The following is a 20,532-nucleotide window of genomic DNA, read 5'->3' as shown; positions in this document are numbered from 1 at the left end:
GTTTGTGATGACTGAGATCATGTTAGCTAACTATGAACACACAGCAACATGCGTGTGGCTCTATTGAGTTCAAAACTGTTTTTATCTTTAACTTTTGGAGTCACGGTTTAATTTAATTGACCAAATTAGGACTAAGAAACAGCAAAGACCCAAATTTAGATAAAAAATGTAAAAAGAAGGGTTGAGCACTTTTTTAGAAAAGTTATAACCTGTAAATGTTGCCACCGCAGGTCACTGAATAGGACTCTTTATACAAGCGTGTGAATTATGACTTCTGTGAAAGGCGCGAATGTTTCAGAACATATCACTGACACCTATACATTACATCTGCGGCTGACTTGATTTATGTGACCAGACAATGCAGTGGACGTGTTTATAAGGCGTTAAAAATTGGCCACTGTTGACGTCTACTTGAACCTAAAGATGGATTCCATCGGTCCCGCACGTCTGCTTATTCTGACACGGAGTCTCGTCTGTTGTGACTTTCACTTTGTCTGAAGAAATTCTGGATGGGCATTAATCAAACAGTTTCTTTCCAACTCGTAAAGCCACACCACAAACACAAGCCCACCTCATACCTCATTCATGACGGCAGCGTTTTTGAACCTAGATGATGTTACAACCTGGGAGCGCGTCCGAAAAATATAAAGACAAAAACAGGTGTCCTGTGGCAGCTGACGCCGCCGAGAAGCAGCGCTCAGGTGGTAAATAATGTGAAGGCTGTACTGATGTTTGAGGACGGCTGCTGCTGTCGTGCTTCAGAGAGAGAGTAAAATCCACACAATTTAAAAAGAAAGTCGAATAAGAGAGAAGCAGCCTTTTATCCTACTGATCAGTCACAACAGTAAAATTATTTAGGTTTTCCTCAGAGCACCAAAACAGCTCTGATCCTTTCACACGAGACACGACACCTTCTCGCCTGTGAGTCTCCTCCGTGCATTAACATCATTCAGAGGCCACGTCTGTGTTTCATGTGTCGAAATCACACTTTACTTCTCCGGCTCCTGAAAGTGAAACAGTCCACTGCGTCCCACTGAAATTCATTAAACGCAGATTACAAAAATATTTTAAAAAAGGCTCAGCAGCTTCCTGAGCTGGACACTGCGGTGAACATCACTCAAACAGGAACGAAGCATTTGTTGGGGAATAATTTGTGTAACGACACAATAAAAATCCCCATGTTTCATGTTTTCTGGGATCTCACCAAATTTAAATTTGGAGCTTTTGAGGTCGGAGGATTGCTGACTTCTTCTTGAATTTTTTCCCCATTGTTGAAACATCTAGTTTGAACAGATTCTGCTTTTCTTCTTTCTTCCAGAACCTGCGCAGAAATGTAAGACTGGTCCGGTGGATCTAGTCTTCCTCATCGACAGCTCCCGCAGCGTTAGGCCACACGAGTTTGAGACCATGAGGAAGTTTATGATTGACATCATTAACACCCTGGATATTGGACTAAATGCCACCAGAGTGGGAGTTGTTCAGTATTCCAGTCAGGTAGAGTAACCAGACAGGACGCAGACCTCCTTTCATGTTGTACTCCTTCATCTCTGTCAGTGGCTACAATGTAGCTGCCATCACCAGTGTGTGAATGACTGAACGTGTAAAGCGCTTTGGGGACTAAATAAAGTGCTATACAAATACAGGCCATTTACCATCTTGACAGCTAACCCTTCTCATCACTAACTGGTCTTAAGATGATGTTTTAATCTTCACTGCTTTCAGGTCCGCACTGAGTTCACTCTGAAGACTCACGCCAGGCTGAGCAACATAGTGAAAGCCATCAATCAGATCATCCCCCTCGCTCAGGGTACCATGACCGGACTCGCCATCAGATACATGATGAATGAAGCTTTTACTCCAGAGGCTGGAGACAGGCCAAAGGTACTTATTGGATGTCTTATACCCAATGGACCATTTTGTAACCGTTTCCTTTAGTTGTGCTGGTGGTTTCAGACATTTTCATTTTAAATCTTTACTTTTCTTTTTTAATTATCTGTATTTAAATCATCACAGAAATAAATATCATCACCTGTTTTGGAGAAGTTTGTTGTAGCAGAACTTTGAGCAGAACTATGCATACATACAGACATTTCTGTCGGGGTCATGGGGGCAGCAGTCTAAGCCCAGGGTTACCTCTTCCAGGTCCTCTGGGGGGGACACCAAAGCATTCCCAAGTCAGCCAAGAGATATAATCTCTCCATTGTGTCCTCGGCCTCCTAGGAGGACATGCCAAGGACACAAAAGGCATAAAGGAAATTTAAAAAAGTGTAGATGAAATGCTGGAGGCTTTGTGAGGGTCTAGTGCAGTGTGAGGCCCTGGCTGGCCAAACTCTACCTGATGAAGCTGGGATAATAAACAAAATTAAAACAATAAAATGTTTCTGAATTTATGGGCTAAAAAACAAAGATGGAGGGGACGTCAATAACAGCTGTCTCTGGTTGGTTCTGCCAATGGCTTCAGGTTCCAAACGTGGCCGTGATCGTGACAGACGGACGTCCTCAGGACCGCGTGGCTGAGGTGGCCGCTGAGGCGAGAGAAAAAGGCATTGAGATCTATGCTGTGGGCGTGGCCAGGGCAGATATGACATCACTGAGGGCCATGGCGTCACCGCCCTTTGAGGACCACGTCTTCCTGGTTGAGTCCTTCGATCTCATTCACCAGTTTGGCATCCAGTTCCAGGATAAGCTCTGCGGTAAGACTGCAGGACGGGAAATACAAAGTATACAAGTGACTGCTGTTACTATATGTGGTGCTTTTTATTTGTCTTATTATTTCTAACACTTGTGTTATATTCTGTAGTATATTTAGATGTTACCACTTATATAGCATACTATGTTTTTATTTCCAAACAAAATGTTAATGTACCTGAGAAGAATGACAACTATGAGTTTATTTTAAAAAAAATCAGCTTTTAATCAGCAAAAAAAAAACATTTACCCTGAGCTGGAGTCAGTTAAGATGAGTTGTGTAACTAGTAAGTTTTAAGATTCGTGTGAGTGCAAAATCTTACTGGAATGTAAAAACCTTCCACTCTTTAAGGATTTGGAAGTTGTGTTTCTATAAGATCTCCATCTAAAAGATTTTGTATTACTGGATCACTTTTATTTAAAGTCATCTTGATGTACGAGCAGCAAAAGACTTCAGATAAATCTGTGGGATTAAAATTTCATGACATTGGCTTCATCTGGGCCAACATAGATTTTTTATGTAATTAAAAACACAACGTCTAGCTCGAGTTAAAAAAAACATATTACAAAATCCTTCTGACCGCACATAACCTAATACTTTTTCATAACAACCTCTGCAAATCCCTTAAGTGCTCGATATTTCCTCATGCTGCTTTTATTCAACACTGGACTTCAGCTAAAAAAAACAGTCTGGTATCCTGCAGTGGGAGATGCAAAATGCAGACGGATAAAATAAATACAAAAAGTAAATCAGTGAAATAAAATAAGCTCTCAGTGAAAATGAAGAGTCCTGCAGCTAAGAGGTGACAGCAGGGCTAAAACCACTAATCCCATCATGCTTTGCAGATGAAGCTTTTCCTTCAGGGGCACCGATAATTTCTACAGAAAAAACACAAAGTTGTCGGGAATATGATTTTGATTTTGTGATAATAAGCTGTAAGTTAAATATATTGAAGCTGGTTTTCTGAATGCTGATCTGACACAGGCGTGGATCTGTGTCTGGAGTCAGACCACGGCTGTGAGCACATCTGTGAGAGCACTCCTGGATCCTACCACTGCCTCTGTCTGCCCGGATACACTGTGAACGATGACGGGAAGACATGCGCAGGTAATTTGCAGTTTGCTCCCACTGTACTAAACTATATACAGCTACCAGCAAAATCAAAAGGACAACTGTCTTTCCCTTTTGAACTCTGTATTTTTACTTTTGTCTTCTAGTGGAGGAGATTAGCATGATCTGCAGCTGTCTGAAACGATCTGTTTCAGCTCTTTATTCTTAAAGGCTAATACAAGCCGACAATACAATAAAAATAACTCTTTTATTGGGTGAATGTCAAAATCTGAGAACAAAGTTCACAAAAGTTTCAGGGAAACACAAAGAGACTTTAACAAAGGACAGAGAACATTCAGGCCCACAGAGTGAGGAATGATGGGAAACAGGAGGAGCACAGGTTAATAATCAAAAACTAAAATCAACAGAATAACACCAAAACAAAACAAACACTCACAAGAAAAATAGCAAGAAACAAAAACGCAGCACCAGATCTGGGACCATGTCAGCTTTTTTCTGATTGGATAAGCAGCAGAAGGCGGGTCCTCTGTGCTCGCAACAATGCTGTCCTCTCAGCACCCAGACGTTATATTGCTACTTCGTTAAAGTTATTTGATATTATATTTTGCACTATCCTACTGTATATTACTATATACTAGTATTCTTATTGTATATCTTATTCCTCTGTCTCTCTTGCAGCACTGAGCATGTGTATGACAAAAGGATTTCGCTCGGGATAAATAAAGTTCTTCTTAAATTATCTTAAAAAGTAGAAAAAAACTGCCTGAAACAGAGAATTTTCAGGAAGTTTTTTTGGCTTACAGGGGAAACGTGAAAATATGAAGCTTTGTCCTTTAGCACATGTGTGACAAAAAAACAGAATAAAAGAAAAGAAAAAGTCAGTTTTAGAACCAGAAATCAAACAAACACTGGAGAGTGCTTATAAAAAGTAATATCATTCATGTCTGTGTGTGTGTGTGTGTGTGTGTGTAGCCATAGATCTGTGCGCTGAGAGAAAACATAACTGTGAACAAATCTGCGTCAGCTCGCCGGGCTCCTTCACCTGTGACTGCAACAAAGGATACAAACTGAACAATGACAAGAGGACCTGCTCAAGTTAGTCACACACACACACACACACACACACACAACGTACATGCAAATTCACACATCTCATATCGATCACCTTTATGCGATTGATTGAAATGTGTTCTGCTGTCATTGATTCTGCTGCTCGGTGGTTGTGTGTTTGCATTTTGTTCCTCCGTCTCCAGTTTGTACAATTAAATCTTTTTGTAGATCTGTTTTGAACCTTTCCTCACACTGCAGGAAGTAACATACGCACATGTACGCACACCTTAACTGCACACGAGGCAGATTTATGAGAAGCATTTAAATGAAATTCTCTAAAGCACAAGTTAGAAAGCATAAATTCTGAAACAGTACAGTATGTTTACACTAGATCCTTAATTTCAATGCATTCTAGTCATGCTGTGTTTCATAAGCCAGCACATCGAGTTAGCATGAGGCTGATGTTTAAGCTAGTTTATGGAGCATCTGGTACGATGTGTTTCTTCTGAAAACCTTGCTAACTGCACTAAGAGATGGAGCGCACCTGTCAGTCACCGATAGCATCACTGCCTCACGGCTCACCTGTCAACAGTATGAATCCTTGCAGTACCAAACCCATGTGGAGATATACAGTTAGAAATGATCATTTCATTGTATTTGTAAATCAGCTTATTGCAGTAAGACTCATTCAGGTTCATATTTGGGACGGAGCAAAGCAGGTAAAAGCCGAGACTTACTGAGAGACAAGGGGAACATAAATGCAACCCACACATTTGGCTGCTGTCCTCTCTGCTGCTCATGGCCTCGCTGCTTTCCTCCCCTCAGTGATCGACTACTGTTCGTTTGGGAACCACAGCTGCGATCATGAGTGTGTGAGCGTGCTCAATGGCTATCGCTGTCGCTGTAACGAGGGATACAGGCTGCTGGAGGACAGCAAGACCTGCCAGGGTAAGCAGAGCGAACATGGAAGAAAAATCATAAGCGGTTAATAACACAGCCACGATGTCCACTGCTGCTGTGACGGAGGTGAGGCTCTGATTTCTTTACACGGAAACCGGCCTGACCCAACCGCTAATGCAGGATTCAGAACATTAACGTTTCCCAAATGTATCTCTGGATTTGGTTACTAGATAATCATGACATTATGTAGAGCGCTGGAAGAAATCCACAATACTAAATGATCATTTTTGAGGTCACCACAAGATGATGAAAAACACTTTAATGATCCTTTTTAAAAAAAAATCGAGTCGAGACCTGAGAGACGGTGCCAGAATAAAGCAGCATGACTAATATGCAGTAGCTTTTTTTCAGTCCCCACTCAAACTTTATAGAATTACTCAAGATATAATTCAAGTGTGGAAAAATAAGCACAGGTACAGCAGAGAGCATGCAAAGGCCAAGAATGCCAATTTTTGGTGTTCTTGGGACACTTCTGCAGCAGCCCTATTCTGCTTATTTCCACCTCCATAACTTTATCTTTGAGGCTTTGCATGGTTCAAAATAATTCTTCTTATTCTGAACCTCCGTGCAGGTCTTCATATTCTGTCTGAAACAAGCTGTGTTCACTCCAGAGCTTTGCATTAGGCATATCCCCTCTGTGACATCATAGACGTGTTCAGAGCTGTCTGACAGCTGAAACGAGTGCTTGCGTCACAGCGACTACTTGTGAATATTATTTACACATGACTCATTTTAAAGACTAGAACTCTTTAGTATTAACTACAATACATGCTGCGCCCAGTGCATGTTCATCAGGAAGCATGTCGTGTGACTTTAAGGTTACTGATGCATCACCTTTGTGAACAAAGTTACAAACAACATAAAAATTAATAAACAGCTTTGAAGTTATTCTGACTTAAAGGATGAAGTCCTCATTTTCTTCCCATTTAAATAACGCCAACTTCTACATCTGTGGCCTGCTTCTTTGAATTTCCTGACATTAGTCGTTCTGACTTTCAGCCCCAAAGTGTTGAGTGCTGGTGTCAGCCTTTTGGCTTTGGGACCAGTTCTTTGGTAAAAACAAAAAAGAAGGCAGGAAGCGTTTACTGAGGAACTCGCGTAAGGTGTCAGACTGATGCAGAGACAATAACATCAACAGCTGCAGCAGAGCACCTCTTCATCAGGAACCTTTAAAATTAAGACTATTTGTGGGTGCAAAGACTTCCTGTTCTCCTGATCTCCACATCTCCACAGCATGAATAAGACACAGTGTGACTGTAGTTCACAGCAGAAAGGAGACATTTTTAAGTAATTCGCAGTCGACTTTGAATACACAGTTTATAAGATAAGTTTGACTCACAGTCAATTAAAAATTTGCTTCAAAGATTCAAACGTCATTTAAAGGAGTCCAGATGAATAAAAGGGGATTGTGTGCTTATATTTGAATAAATCCTGTAATCCTGAGTTTGGGGTTATTGCATGATGTCTACCGTTTCCAGAAATTAATATCTGGCATTTAGTCCGTCTATCTGAGCTCTTACTGGAAACCTCTGAGAACAAAATCCAAAGCAGATGTAAGAAGTATATTTGTTTGGCTCAGACGCTGATAAATGTTAAGAAAAAATTACACACTTTCGCTCAATGTGTTGTTCAGCCATTGACCTGTGCGCTGAGGGGAAGCACGACTGTGAACAAATCTGCATCAGCGCGCCGGGCGTCTACACCTGCGACTGCAACAAAGGATACACGCTCAATGAGGACGAGAAGACCTGCACACGTTAGTCAAGCCCTCGTGCAAATACACACAGGTGTACACGCACCTGCAGAAACACACCTACAGTCAGAGAAAAGGCTGCTCTTTCTCCTGTTCGTTCTATGAGTTGTTCATATGAAATGCTCGTTGTTTCCAGCTCCTTTAAAGTAAGGACTGAAAACTGAGTCCATCTGGGTCTCTGCACAGTTTGGAAACACTTTCATTTAACACATGCAGAGTAAAACTAGACACTTAGAGTCACATTCACCCACTATAACGTTATAAATTGGGAATAACGTGTGTGTGTGTGTGTGTGTGTGTGTGTGTGTGTTACTCAGCCATTGACCTGTGTGCGGAGGGAAAGCACGACTGTGAGCAGATCTGTGTCAGCGCTCCGGGCGTTTTCACCTGTGACTGTAACAAAGGATTCAAACTCAACAAGGACAAGAAGACCTGCACAAGTCAGTGAATCTCACATGAAAACCCTGCTTGTGTTTATTACATAGTGCACCCGATAAAAATGTTTGTTTTACTGTTTGCTTCCAAACAGTAAAAAAGTACTGCAGGACTGGCATGTTCATTTAGTTTGTAGAGAGATTTGTTTGTAATATCATCCTCTACATTAAATAAACAGGCAGGAACGGGCTGATGGAGCTCTGCTGCTTAATGTCGATTCCCAGGTTGACACCATGTGTGAAGGCTGCTCGATTAATCACATTTAATTCAGTTTTCAGTGATTATGAAAACAAAACAGTTGTGAAAAAACATTTTTTCTTATAGATCAGCTTTTGTTTGTTTTATAAATCTTGTGCATTTGTTCCTTTTACATACTCGAGTACATACTGTTTACTTACTCGAGCCTTTCGATGAACAGCATCAATTCTTCAAAAGGTTTGTGTAGGTGAACTTATGGAAGGATTAATGAGGAGGTGGTTTTCACCATAATCTAGCAGCAAAGATAAGTGTTGACCTCCCCGAGGTCAAGTCTTCCACAGCTGTTCACTAAACCTTTAGTTGTTGTGCATTACTGAACAGTTTTTTGCATGTGTCTCTCTGGTGTAATATGTGCTTTCTGTGTGTTGTCAGACATGAACATGTGTAACACAGTGGAGCACGGCTGTGAGTACCAGTGTGTGAGCACTCCAGGCTCTTATCACTGCATCTGCCCCGAGGGACAGCTGCTACAGGACGACGGCAAGAGCTGCGGCAGTAAGTCATCATCTGTGCAAATGCAAAAGCCTCTGACCTGTTTCAGCAGCTCTGAGTTAGTTTAAGAAACTCAGCACTCTGTGCAGAGAGAGTGTGAACCAGCAGAAATGCTGCAGGTGTGGGAAAAAAGATTCAAAAAACTTCAGGAAAAATGCTGGATTTTTATTAACCTCCTATGTGGACATCACATTTTGGGTTATTTAGAACAAAATACTCAATTTTGCTCTATAAGGGCCTGATATCCACTTACGAGGACGTTATACTGCTACTGTTCTTTCAAAATTTTAAATGAATATCCTAATACGTGGCTCTTATTTTTCTTAAAAACAAAAATAATGTAAAAAATAAATAAATCTGATAAATGTTTTTACATTCATCGGGCCCCAATCAGCCCAAATATCAAAGAGAAATTTAAAATGCAAGCTGTGGAAGAGTTCGGGTCTTAGGAGGTTAAATCAGTCTATGACAACAAAGCTCAAAGATAAATTATTAACCTGCACTGCTGAGCTTCACTATATTTTAAGCCAAAGCATAAGAAATGTATTAAAGAGGAGAATAGAGATTCAGGGCATTTCAGTGGCAGCTGGACGTTGATCAGGTGACTGTCAGTGAAAGGAAAAAACATTTAGGAGCAGAGGTAACGTCTCAGGAAAGGAAATAAAGATGTACAATGATCTCAAACTGATGTTAAAAACAGCTCAGTTATGTCTGGATGAAACGAGCTGGACAAAGATGTTGGGATTGTTTTCTTCCTCCTGGGAGGGCGAGCGAATACCAGCGTACCTGCCAGTAAGCTTCACATCTACTCTGAGGCAGAGAGACAGTCTCATTTACAGTGGCTTGCAAAAGTATTCGGCCCCCTTGAACTTTCCCACATTTTGTCACATTACAGCCACAAACATGAATCAATTTTATTGGAATTCCACGTGAAAGACCAACACAAAGTGGTGAACACGTGAGAAGTGGAACGAAAATCAGACATGATTTGAAACACTTTTTACAACTAAATAACTGCAAAGTGGGGTGTGAGTAATTATTCAGCCCCCTGAGTCGATACTTTGTAGAACCACCTTTTGCTGCAATTCTGTTGTTAGTTTTCCACACACAGCGTTTTGCATTTTGGCCAAAAAGTTGCATTTTGGTCTCATCTGACCAGAGCAGCTTCTTCCACATGTTTGCTGTGTCCCCACATGGCTTGTGGCAAACTGCAAACAGGACTTCTTACTGTTCTCTGTTAACAATGGCTTTCTTCTTGCCACTCTTCCATAAAGGCCAACTTTGTGCAGTGCACCACTAATAGTTGTCCTATGGACAGATTCCCCACCTGAGCTGTAGATCTCTGCAGCTCGTCCAGAGTCACCATGGGCCTCCTGGCTGCATTTCTGATCAGCGCTCTCCTTTTTTCGGCCTGTGAGTTTAGGTGGACGCCCTTGTCTTGGTAGGTTTACAGTTGTGCCATACTCCTTCCATTTCTGAATGATGGCTTGAACAGTGCTCCGTGGGATGTTCAAGGCTTGGGAAATCTTTTTGTAGCCTAAGCCTGCTTTAAATTTCTCAATAACTTTATCTCTGACCTGTCTGGTGTGTTCTTTGGACTTCATGGTGTTGTTGCTCCCAATATTCTCTTAGACAAACTCTGAGGCAGTCAGAGGAGCAGCTGTGGAGCTGTTTTGCAAAGAAGAATTTTCAAGGATTTCAGTCTGTAGATGTGCAAAGCTGGTAGAGACAGACCCTAAAAGACTGGCAGCTGTAACTGCAGCAAAAGCTGGTTCTACAAAGTATCGACTCAGGGGGCTGAAAAATTACGCACACCCCACTTTGCAGTTATTTATTTGTAAAAAATGTTTGGGATCATGTATGATTTTCGTTCCACTTCTTACGTGTACACCACTTTGTGTTGGTCTTTCACGTGGAATTCCAATAAAATTGATTCATGTTTGTGGCTGTAATGTGACAAAATGTGGAAAAGTTCAAGGGGCCGAATACTTTTGCAAGCAACTGTATCATCGCTTCAAGAGCTACGCTCCAAACCTGCTTTCCAACTGCTGCGGACATCAATAATATTAATAATAATATTAATAATAACTCAGTGAAACTGAGCTTTATTACCCTGTTTTGTTTTGTTCATTTTATTTCAATGACGTAAACAGTACAAAAGTTCACCTTGGAAAAAGAAAAGAAAAAATAAAATAATACCCAAAATAAAGCAAAAATACTCTTCAGCATCGCTGAGGAGCTTTTCTGGAAGAAGTTCACTCTTATTTAATCCCATCATCAGTTTGTATTCATCCAACTTCCTTACTGACATAAACTGTGATGACAACAACATACGTCTCTCTAATAGCAGAATATATAAACTATGTAAAATCCAATGATTATACATTCAGCTCCATAACTTTACCTCCACACAAACTGAGTAACTCCACTTTTGGAAAGTTACTACTAGTAAACTCTGCAGCTCTGCTCACTGCAGTGACTCATGTGTGCCGTTAGGTTACATGTTTTCACTGTGGTATTTGTGTTGCAGTGTTTGTTTAGTATTTCATGTCTTGATTTCTTTAATCATATTTTTCACAGTGAAATAAATGAAATAATTAAACCTCCCGTCCTTCGTTTGTCTCGTTCTTCTTCAGCCTGCAAGTCTGCAAACATCGATCTGGTGCTTCTGATCGACGGCTCAAAGAGTGTCCGCCCTCAAAACTTTGAGCTTGTCAAAAAGTTTGTTAACCAGGTTGGAAGTATTTTCTAACACACTGAGTGTTTTACTGCCAAATTGCAGGATTATTTCATATGTCCATACCTGCACATGCAGGACGGTCACAGAATAAAACAATGCCATCAAATATGAATTACTGCAGGAGGAAGCAATCTTGTTTTGGCTCCAGAAATAATAATAAAACAACATGTCCTGGACATTCAGCAAAAATATATTTTACATATTAAATCTTAGGTAGTGATACTTCTTGACATCTTTGTCTGATATCTTAAAAACTATCAAATAAAATAATAAAATGCTGAATATTCATCACCTCACCTGGGTCCCTGCAGGTCGTCGACTCTCTGGACGTGTCTGCTCACGGTACCAGAGTCGGTCTGGTTCAGTACTCGAGCCGGGTCAGGACCGAGTTTCCCCTCAACATGTACCACACAGCTGATGAGATCAAAGCTGCAGTCATGAAGGTAGTGCTTCTGTTTGTTTGCTTGTTTGTTTGGTTGTTTTGTTTTTTCTTTCCTTTTTTGTTTGTTTGTTTGTTTTGTTTTGTTTTGTTTTTCTTTCCTTTTTTTTGTTTGTTTGTTTCTTTCTTTCCTTTTTTTGTTTGTTTGTTTTGTTTTTTCTTTCCTTTTTTTGTTTGTTTTGTTTTTTCTTTCCTTTTTTTGTTTGTTTGTTGGTTTGTTTTGTTTTTTCTTTCCTTTTTTCTTTCCTTTTTTCTTTCCTTTTTTCTTTCCTTTTTTGTTTGTTTGTTGTAGCCGTGACAGACAGTTTGAAACATCAAGCTGTGGAAGTAACTTAAACCTGCATTCTTGCTAGTGGCCAGCAGGGGGCAGTTCTTGCTTCTTCCTAAAGAAGCCCAGCTGTAAAGTAAATGAGAGAAGTTATCCCGCTGATCTGTGACACACAGGTGGCGCCAGTATTGTGAGATTGTAATACTTGCGTGACTCTTAAAGTCAGCATAAAGATTCATGTACAGGCATATTTTACATATACATACAGACCCTCAGCAGTGACCTGCAGTTAATGAAATCCTGAATAAAAGATGAAACCTGCACCATGTTTGGGCCCTGCTCAGCTGCATGACTCTAAATGTTGTTACTGTCCATGTTCAGGTTGATTACATGGAGAAAGGTACGATGACCGGCCTGGCCCTGAAGCACATGCTGGAAAACAGCTTCTCTGAGGCAGAAGGCGCTCGTCCTCTGAGCCGCAACATTCCACGAATCGGGCTGGTTTTCACAGACGGGCGCTCCCAGGATGACATCACCGAGTACGCCAAGAAGGCCAAAGAAGCCGGTAAGACCCAGGATATGTGTAGCTCAGTGTCTGAATCAAGCAGTGCAGCCGTTATCATGTGACCCTGCACCTGTGCATGTACGCAGGCATCACCATGTACGCGGTGGGTGTTGGAAAAGCGGTGGAAGATGAGCTCCGTGAGATCGCGTCTGAGCCTGTGGAGAAGCATTTCTATTACACCACTGACTTCACCGCCATCAGCACCATCGCTGAAAACCTCAAACTCAATGTCTGCCCAGGTAACATGGTCTACTAGACCTGACCGCAGCGTATAAAACAGCAAGTAAACAGACAAGTTAATCTGACAGCATATTATTGGTTCATATTCTGAGGCTTGCTTTCTGCCACAGGAAGTGAAAAAGCTCTATCACCTTTTTTCTTTCCTGCAATGAATAAACTAAGGTGGAAGTATAAAAAACTACCAATGTGAACTTTATGAGACTTATTAAAGAGATGAAGAATGTGCAAACAATGCATTAAATCCTGGCCTTGGGAGAGCGCTGTGTTTTTAATCCTCTTTAAGTTTTTAATATTTTTTTAATACTTTTTATTTAAACAGGAAAAACATCCAGAAAGTAAGAGAGGATCCTCCCTAAGAGGATAATTATATAAAAACCGGTGCTCTTTTTTTACTACTATGGTTTAAAAATCTTCTCTACTGAATCCCTCACTTCATGCAGCTTATATAATGGTGAAGGTCATTGGTTGATTGCACAAATAAAGCACATTACAACCTTTTATACACTTAGAGAAGAGTTTTGTGCCATAAACAGCTGAAATTGATAACATTCATCATTTTAATATCAAAAGATTTTGGTCAAAGCTTCAGAAGAACTTTCATGTGATGGTTTGTGTGGTTTTTACTGGTAATTCATTGTAACAATGTCTTGTCTTTGTCGCCCTCTACTGACAGAATTACAACATGACAGTTGCAGAAAAAGAGCACTAAAAACAAAGCAGTTACAAAACATTTTTCCTGAGTGTACCGAACATTAAATCCTCAGGTTAAAAAAATAATAATAGTAGTTTATTGGTTTGGAGCTCTAAGTAGACATTAAAGCTAAACAGGGATCATTTAAAAAATTAAACTACAGCACTTCATCGCATCTTATGAGCAATGTCTGCACCTTCAAGATAACTGAAATTAGTACAATGTATATACAGATAAAGAATATTATATATATTCATATATTTTTCCTTCTGCAGAGGAGAGTCAGGGCGAGATTGAGGTGAAGAACCCCTGTGCATGTGAAAGTCTGGTGGAGTTCCAGCAGGCCACTATGAACAGCCTGGAGCAGCTCACACAGAAACATATCCTTTAAAACAAAAAACACATAATATCAGGTAATTCTGTACCTTCAGTGTCTTTGCATATTAAATCTCTTGTTATTGCTCTGGGTGTTTTTTTAATAACATAATATCTGTTGTTTGTTTCCCCGTGACTTCGGCTTAGAAGCTGAAAGTTTTTGGGGTACTTAGCATGCAGGTGACCCCACCCCCCTCTGCGCTCTCTGTGCCAGCTTATACAGAATACAGTGAGCGTGTATGTGTGCATGTTAAGTATTTATGATTCCTTAATGACGTGTGCACTGGCTGGGATGACCGCCCGCCTGGAACAGCTGGAGAACCAGCTTTTCTCCAGGAAGTGATCTGTTGACTTCTGAGCGAGCACAATGGGACGAAGAGGAAGAAGAACAAACTAAAGCTTGATTTATAGAACTGTGGTAAATCTACCCCATAGCTACAGCGTAGCCTAGCACAAAGCCTGAGAACAGGCTAACATGTTAGGTCTGCTTGGTAGTAAAATGCTGTGTAATGGCAGTATTTTAATTCAGAAGAATAAAGTATCCCTGGAACTAAATTGAATTGGTTGTAATAATATTGAACTTGCTTAAAATGCAAAGTATTCAGCCAAAGTAAGCACGCTGGTTTTTAGATTTGCTGTGACAACACAAGTTCAGACTCCCAGAAATCTCCCGTCCTGCGTTTCTGTGGAAAGAGCTGTTGTTCAACATTTATTAGCTTCAAGACCAACGAAAGATTTCTGGGGAGATTGAACACAGGACGATAAATCAAGCTTTGAGAAGAGTTCGGCACATTCCGACAAACCAAATCCTCCAAATCAGCCTCAACGGACAAAAGTGTCTCCACTCTACGACATTTTACCAAGTAAAGGTGCTCTTATACGACAAAGGGTCATAAAACACATGGATTTGATATTTCAGGTTCCCCATGACGTCTGTTACCTCTGCCATGACACAGTTTGCATAAAAAAATGAACATCTGAAAAGTGAAGCTAATAGAGAATTGCCTTAAATCTACGCCTCACTTGATCTATGACCTCAGTTAACCCTCACATGATGAGTTCATGGTCAAAAAAACGAGTTTACTGTATGTAGTAAATATCAGCATAATTTTCATTCATCGCCACCCATCATTCGCCTGTTCTTACAGCTTTATTTATACTTTGATCTCTTTTGTATGGTTTGTTAAATATGACGTGTTTATTACAGTTTGTTTTATTTTAATCAGCAGCAGAATGACAAAAAGTAATGAAGTGCTATTACCACTCTGAATATTAAAGTCTTTCGGGTCATTACGTGCTTGCATGTAGACGGTAGATTTTTATCTTAGGCCTAAATGGTTAAAAGTGGTGAAGAGAAAACTGAGGGGTAGTTTTTAAAAAAGGGAATTTTAGATGTTTAAATATCACTATTCACCGAGGCTGTGGTCGATTAAAGTAAATGTGAGCGAATCAGTGCACAGAAATTTACTATGAATGAAGAAAGGTCACCATAAAGGAATATTAAAAAAACTGAATCACAGTCATAAAGTCACTCTGTAAATGAACCACCTGAAGATTGTGTTGAATGTCTGTGTCTTATAATATATAAACGACTGCCACAAATTTATACCCCTTTGTATTTGAATCCCTGTATTTTTTGTATATTTTATAACAGGTTTACATTTTTTGTATTTTTCTAAGGAGTCTCTGTATTACAGCACAGACGACAATAAAGGAGTGAACTTTCATTTATCTGATGGTGTCAATGAACTCTGTAAACATCCTGCAGAAGTTTTTATGCTTTCATTTCTTATGTACATCTGTGCTCTCTAGATGCTCTCATGCTGCAATGCCCAGCTGGTGGATCTAACCACTGCAATTAAACTACACCTCTAAAGTGTGTTGGTGCTTACTGGAACATTTCTGAGGCCGTTATCAGACAAATAGTATGCTTTACGGTGTTGTTGGTTTTTTACTAGAAAACAAAGAGAAGAAATCTGTGCTGCAGTTTAAGTGACTGAAAAGACGTCTAAATATGTAAGGAGCAGCTGTTCATTTGGATTGCAGTCATCCCCACAGACGGTTTTTATTTGGTTACATTTCCCACCTCTTGTTCCTCTCTAAGGTTTATGTAAGTGAATAAAAGCAAATCTGGGATGATACAGATTGGGATGCCCCAGGCATCTATCTTTTACCCCTTGCAGCTGGATAGGGTAGTGGTGAGACTACACGTCTTTGGAGCAGGAGTTGCAAGTTTGATTCCCACCCAGTATCCAGTAAGGGTCCTGGGTAGACCCCTCATGCTAACCAAAAAGCCCTGGAATGGTGCGGCTTTGTCTGCAGCCTGTCCTCAGCACAGACACAGATCATTTCACTACACATTGTACTGTATTGTTGTATGTGACAAATAATAAAGCTTGCGTGCACTGAAGCAGCAAACTGGAAACAACATTGACGGATCTTTAGGCCTAAGCCTTTAATACACTGTTCAGAAGAGTTACAGGAAGCCTCTGAAAACACATCAGGTGGGAAAAACGATCATACTGGATATCCACACTGATATGGACTGGGTAACGTGTTAGACTGAAAGGATGCCCCATCATTTGATGGAAATCGAAATTGTATCAGGGCTGAATTCAACAACCAAAAATCTAAGTAAAAAATGTTGCAGAAAATCAAGTTTACCTAAATTTCATTGCAACAAGTTAAAATGGGACTCAGTAGTTCGTACGGAGCCCCACGTGTTTGTAGACCAGAGCATGCAGTGAATGAGAAACACACAAACCTCTGGTGATGGTACATACTGATGTGTCGTCCTGAAGGAGGTGGACTAACTAAGCAACCTCTGCGGGTCCAGGTGTCGCCTCATGCTATCAGCACGGACCCTGACCCTACTGAAGAAACAGTCAGAAAACGCGCAGAAGGAAAATGTCAGTGGCCTCCACCTGTAACACCATTCCTGTATTACAGGTTGTCTCATTGTTGTCTCTCTAGTTCCCCTGTTGTTAATTTAGCGTTCTGAATGCATCCCCACACATTACCCAATCTGGCCCCAGAATTAAGGGATGGTTCAGGTCCAACTGCAGTCTTTATTCTGTGTTTTGTCCTTAGATTTAATTGAGAGTGGCACGATGGGACATTTGTGAATATCACCATGCACACACCAAACCTCCACCCAACCTGCCTCCAACAATGCGCACCTTACCAGCATGCTTTAAGTGCCTCTTGGACTAGCGAAGGGTGCTGGAGCCCCAATGGGAAGACCTGCCCAACCTCCATCATCAGGCACTTCCACCGCAGGTGTCCCGGTCACCTGCGCCTCCAGAAAGCTCAGCAATCATCTACCCAGTAACTTCCATTAACCTTCCTGTCGTGTTTGGGTCAAATTTAAAAAACTCATAGTGTGTTTTACATCTGTTTGCCTCGAGGCCTTAGGTCATCCTCCACACTGTGCACTTGAACATATGAAAGTGATGAGCACCGCCTTCGTTGAATTTTGAGTGTTTTAATCAACTTTGTTACATCTGTGGTGTTCCCTCCACCCCCCACCCCCTTTGGCCTCTGACCCGCTGAATGTCCCCAGAATGACCACTGAACGACTCATTGACCCACCCACAAAACTGAATTTGGTGGTGAAAAAAATGTTTCTTATGTTAATTTAAGAGTTGTTAAAACTGAACCCTAAAGTAAGGGGTGGAGTGAACACAACCGGAGGGTTAAGGAGCTATTAGGATAACTAGTCTTTTGTTGAAAAGCAAATCATATACAGAAAATGTGTTACTTTCTGAGAGTGAAAATGTCATCCTTATGCCCTCCTGTCTCCAAGAATAAAGTTTTCATGTTTGTGGTAGCCTCATGGAAACTCTGGCAAAAGTTGTTTGTTTGTTTGTTTTTTTAAGTTGCACAAAGGGAGTGAGACACAGAGGAACAAAGCCAAGTCCTCATGGGCGTCCATCAGCTGTTTAAAGAGCAGCTCCACAGGGATCAGTAATTGCTTTCAGTCACAGAGCATCATTATTGACAGTGACCTTCAGCACATTGTCTCTATAGACTGGCATGAAAAACATGTTTGTTTTAAACTAAATCTGTCACAAGCAAACCATCAACAAGTAAAGTTGTGAAATGATAAAACTTGGAAAATAACATACAAGTATAATATAGTTACTGCTGCAACTTCTTCTTTTTCTTTTATTTGGACACTAGTCTAAAACCTGGAAATATAAGTGTTTCTAACAATAATTCTATTAGTAAGTATCAGTGATCATTTCTAATTTGTTCAGCTGAGTTACAGAATATGGAAACATGGATTTATTTGATGAAAACAGAGAAATGAAAATGCTGTTAATGTTTTAAAGACACATTTTTCCTTGAATGTGATGATGATGATGCCTCAAGTTAAAAAGTCTCAAAAGTTTCAAAGTCCTCTAAACTTTGTAGCAGCTGATTTCACAATAAAAGCTCATTAAACATATGAGCAATGAAGCTTTTCCCTCAGTGGGTTGTGAGTTGTCCACAGAGCCCGTCTGCAGAGATTTGTTTATTTATCTTTTTGCTTTCAAACAATCTCATGTTTTCCATTGGGTATGCTCTACTTGTTTATAATTAACCAGAACAGCCATTTAAAATAAATCATATCATTATCTCAAATATCACAGATGGTACAGCGTACTCTAGTTCCAAAGTAATTGCAGAGTTGTTTAATGGCAATGATGAAAAACTCCCTCATAAGACATATCTAATAAATCCCTTTGATGCTGTGTATGTGAACTGCATGCTGGGTGCCGCATAACAAGCTTTCCCAGTGTGTGTGTGACCTTTAACGTCACGGCCTAATGAGGGCTGATGAGACTGTTGCTCATTCTGGAGCTTGCAGTGTGACTTGCTTCCTGAATACACAGAGGATCACTGAAAATGTCAAGATGTCCCCAAAGTCATCGCTGTGGAGGGCAGAACAAAGTCATACTTACAGGAAGTTTACTCAAGCAATATTGTAAGAAGTAGGGTTGGGTGTTTCAGAGAAGTCAGAATGGTTGTTTCTGAACTGAAAAACTGAGGAAAAAGAAAAGATGTCCCTGAATGAAATGTGCCATTCAAGGTTAAAGAAATGCCGCCGGAGCCTGAAGACAAACAAGAAAACTCAGAATTTTGAAGATTAAAGTCAAAAATTTGCGAAAATTAATATTTTGTAAGAATTGATTTATAAGACAGATAAACTGGAAATGCAAAAAGTAGAAGATGGTGGCTTGAACGTAGCTTACTGTTTTTGTTGTTTTTTGTAACAGGACTTTAAGAACTTAGAAATTTATTTGTTGTCATTGTACAGTTGCCTTCACAGCACAAAGGTGCAAGAAAGTTCCCTTTCAGTTGATTCACTCGGTACAACTCAGAGGTATGGGATATCACACCCTTGCATGTCCTGGCTGAAGAAATCTTTATTCACGGCTTTAAGACAGATGACGCACGGCTCCGTCTGCACATATAACCGCTGTCATCACATCTCTCAGTTCTTACGCTCTTCACATTGCTGAGAACACCTCTGCTGTGTTGGGCTAGCCGTCTGCTGCTAGTTAGCTCCGGGGTCTGCCGACTTGAATTTAGCTTAACTGTTGGTGTTAGCCTCCACCACGCAGTTGGTGTGTAGGTTGCCCGCGGAGCGCTAATTTCGAGTTTTCCTGTGCAGCTTTTTGCTTTGCGTTTTGGAATGGACTCCAAACCGAAGCGAGCAAAGCAGAAATCTTCTGTTTACCCCTGTCCTCAGGGATGCGGTTTCTCTTTGCACGACAGCGACCAGCCCGATGCATGCCTTGTCTGCCTGGTTATTGTCCACGCTAGGTGAGCGTTGATGGAGCCTGAAGCCTGTGCGTTTTGTTGCCAGCTCCGGTACTAGGCCCTGAAAAGACGAGTGGGTGGGGTGGCTGTAGCTCAGGCGGTAGAGCAGGTCATCTACTGATCGGAAGGTTCGTGGTTTGATTCCTGGCTTCCCCTAGTCTGCATGCCAAATATCCGTGGGCAAGATATTAACCCCAAATTGCTCTCCGATGCATCCATCGGAGTATGAATGTGTGGGAATGTTACTTAGAAATGCACTTAGATCAATGTGCTTGTGCGAATGGGTGAATGCACAAGTTGTGTAAAGAGCTTTGAGTGCTCAGAAGAGTAGAAAAGCGCTATATAAGAACCAGTCCAAAAAGTGCTGGGACGCTCGGCTGTCACACGGCATGACCCTCTCCTTTCCGAGGCAGAGGATTATCCTGTCGATGTCCCCGCAATTAGCTGGGTTGACCACATGGAATATGTTGATGGGTTAGCCAATGACCGGCTGGAACCATGCAGGAGCGCTGACGGAGTTCAGGCTGGGTTGAAGCCCGACGTGCTGGACATCGGCCTGGACATCCATGGTTGCTCCATGAGCAGGAGAGCTCATTGGCGGCCTGCGCCGGTCTGCCACACTGACACCTCTCTTTTTCCCCTTTTTCTTTTCGCCATGCTGCTTAAAAGCTGCAGGTGGACTGGCCCTCTTCTCCACC

At 41.0% G+C, this 20,532-nt stretch overlaps 1 protein-coding gene across 4 annotated transcripts in view; it reads left to right on the top strand.

Moving 5' to 3' along the window:
• Nucleotides 1–15,904, top strand: part of matn4 (matrilin 4) — a 32,352-nt gene extending 16,448 nt beyond the window's left edge. The window contains exons 3-17 of one of the 4 annotated variants that reach the window (XM_087841097.1): nucleotides 1,319–1,494; nucleotides 1,723–1,881; nucleotides 2,462–2,693; nucleotides 3,674–3,796; nucleotides 4,733–4,855; nucleotides 5,636–5,758; nucleotides 7,404–7,526; nucleotides 7,841–7,963; nucleotides 8,589–8,711; nucleotides 11,345–11,442; nucleotides 11,760–11,891; nucleotides 12,537–12,720; nucleotides 12,807–12,959; nucleotides 13,927–14,031; nucleotides 14,311–15,904. In XM_087841097.1, coding sequence (XP_087697223.1) covers nucleotides 1,319–1,494; nucleotides 1,723–1,881; nucleotides 2,462–2,693; nucleotides 3,674–3,796; nucleotides 4,733–4,855; nucleotides 5,636–5,758; nucleotides 7,404–7,526; nucleotides 7,841–7,963; nucleotides 8,589–8,711; nucleotides 11,345–11,442; nucleotides 11,760–11,891; nucleotides 12,537–12,720; nucleotides 12,807–12,959; nucleotides 13,927–14,031; nucleotides 14,311–14,369 — 2,036 coding nt within the window. In that variant the 3' untranslated portion in view covers nucleotides 14,370–15,904. The remainder of the gene's footprint in view (nucleotides 1–1,318; nucleotides 1,495–1,722; nucleotides 1,882–2,461; nucleotides 2,694–3,673; nucleotides 3,797–4,732; nucleotides 4,856–5,635; nucleotides 5,759–7,403; nucleotides 7,527–7,840; nucleotides 7,964–8,588; nucleotides 8,712–11,344; nucleotides 11,443–11,759; nucleotides 11,892–12,536; nucleotides 12,721–12,806; nucleotides 12,960–13,926; nucleotides 14,032–14,310) is intronic. The other 3 variants (XM_087841099.1, XM_087841098.1, XM_087841100.1) reach the window with 3 other exon arrangements.
• Nucleotides 15,905–20,532: the final 4,628 nt, after the last annotated feature.

This window comes from Neolamprologus brichardi, chromosome 5 (genome assembly GCF_056152115.1).
Source record: "Neolamprologus brichardi isolate AB-2024 chromosome 5, ASM5615211v1, whole genome shotgun sequence".
Taxonomy (NCBI): domain Eukaryota; kingdom Metazoa; phylum Chordata; class Actinopteri; order Cichliformes; family Cichlidae; genus Neolamprologus; species Neolamprologus brichardi.
Note: the sequence above shows the minus strand (reverse complement) of the source record. Positions and strands in the feature narration are given on the sequence as shown.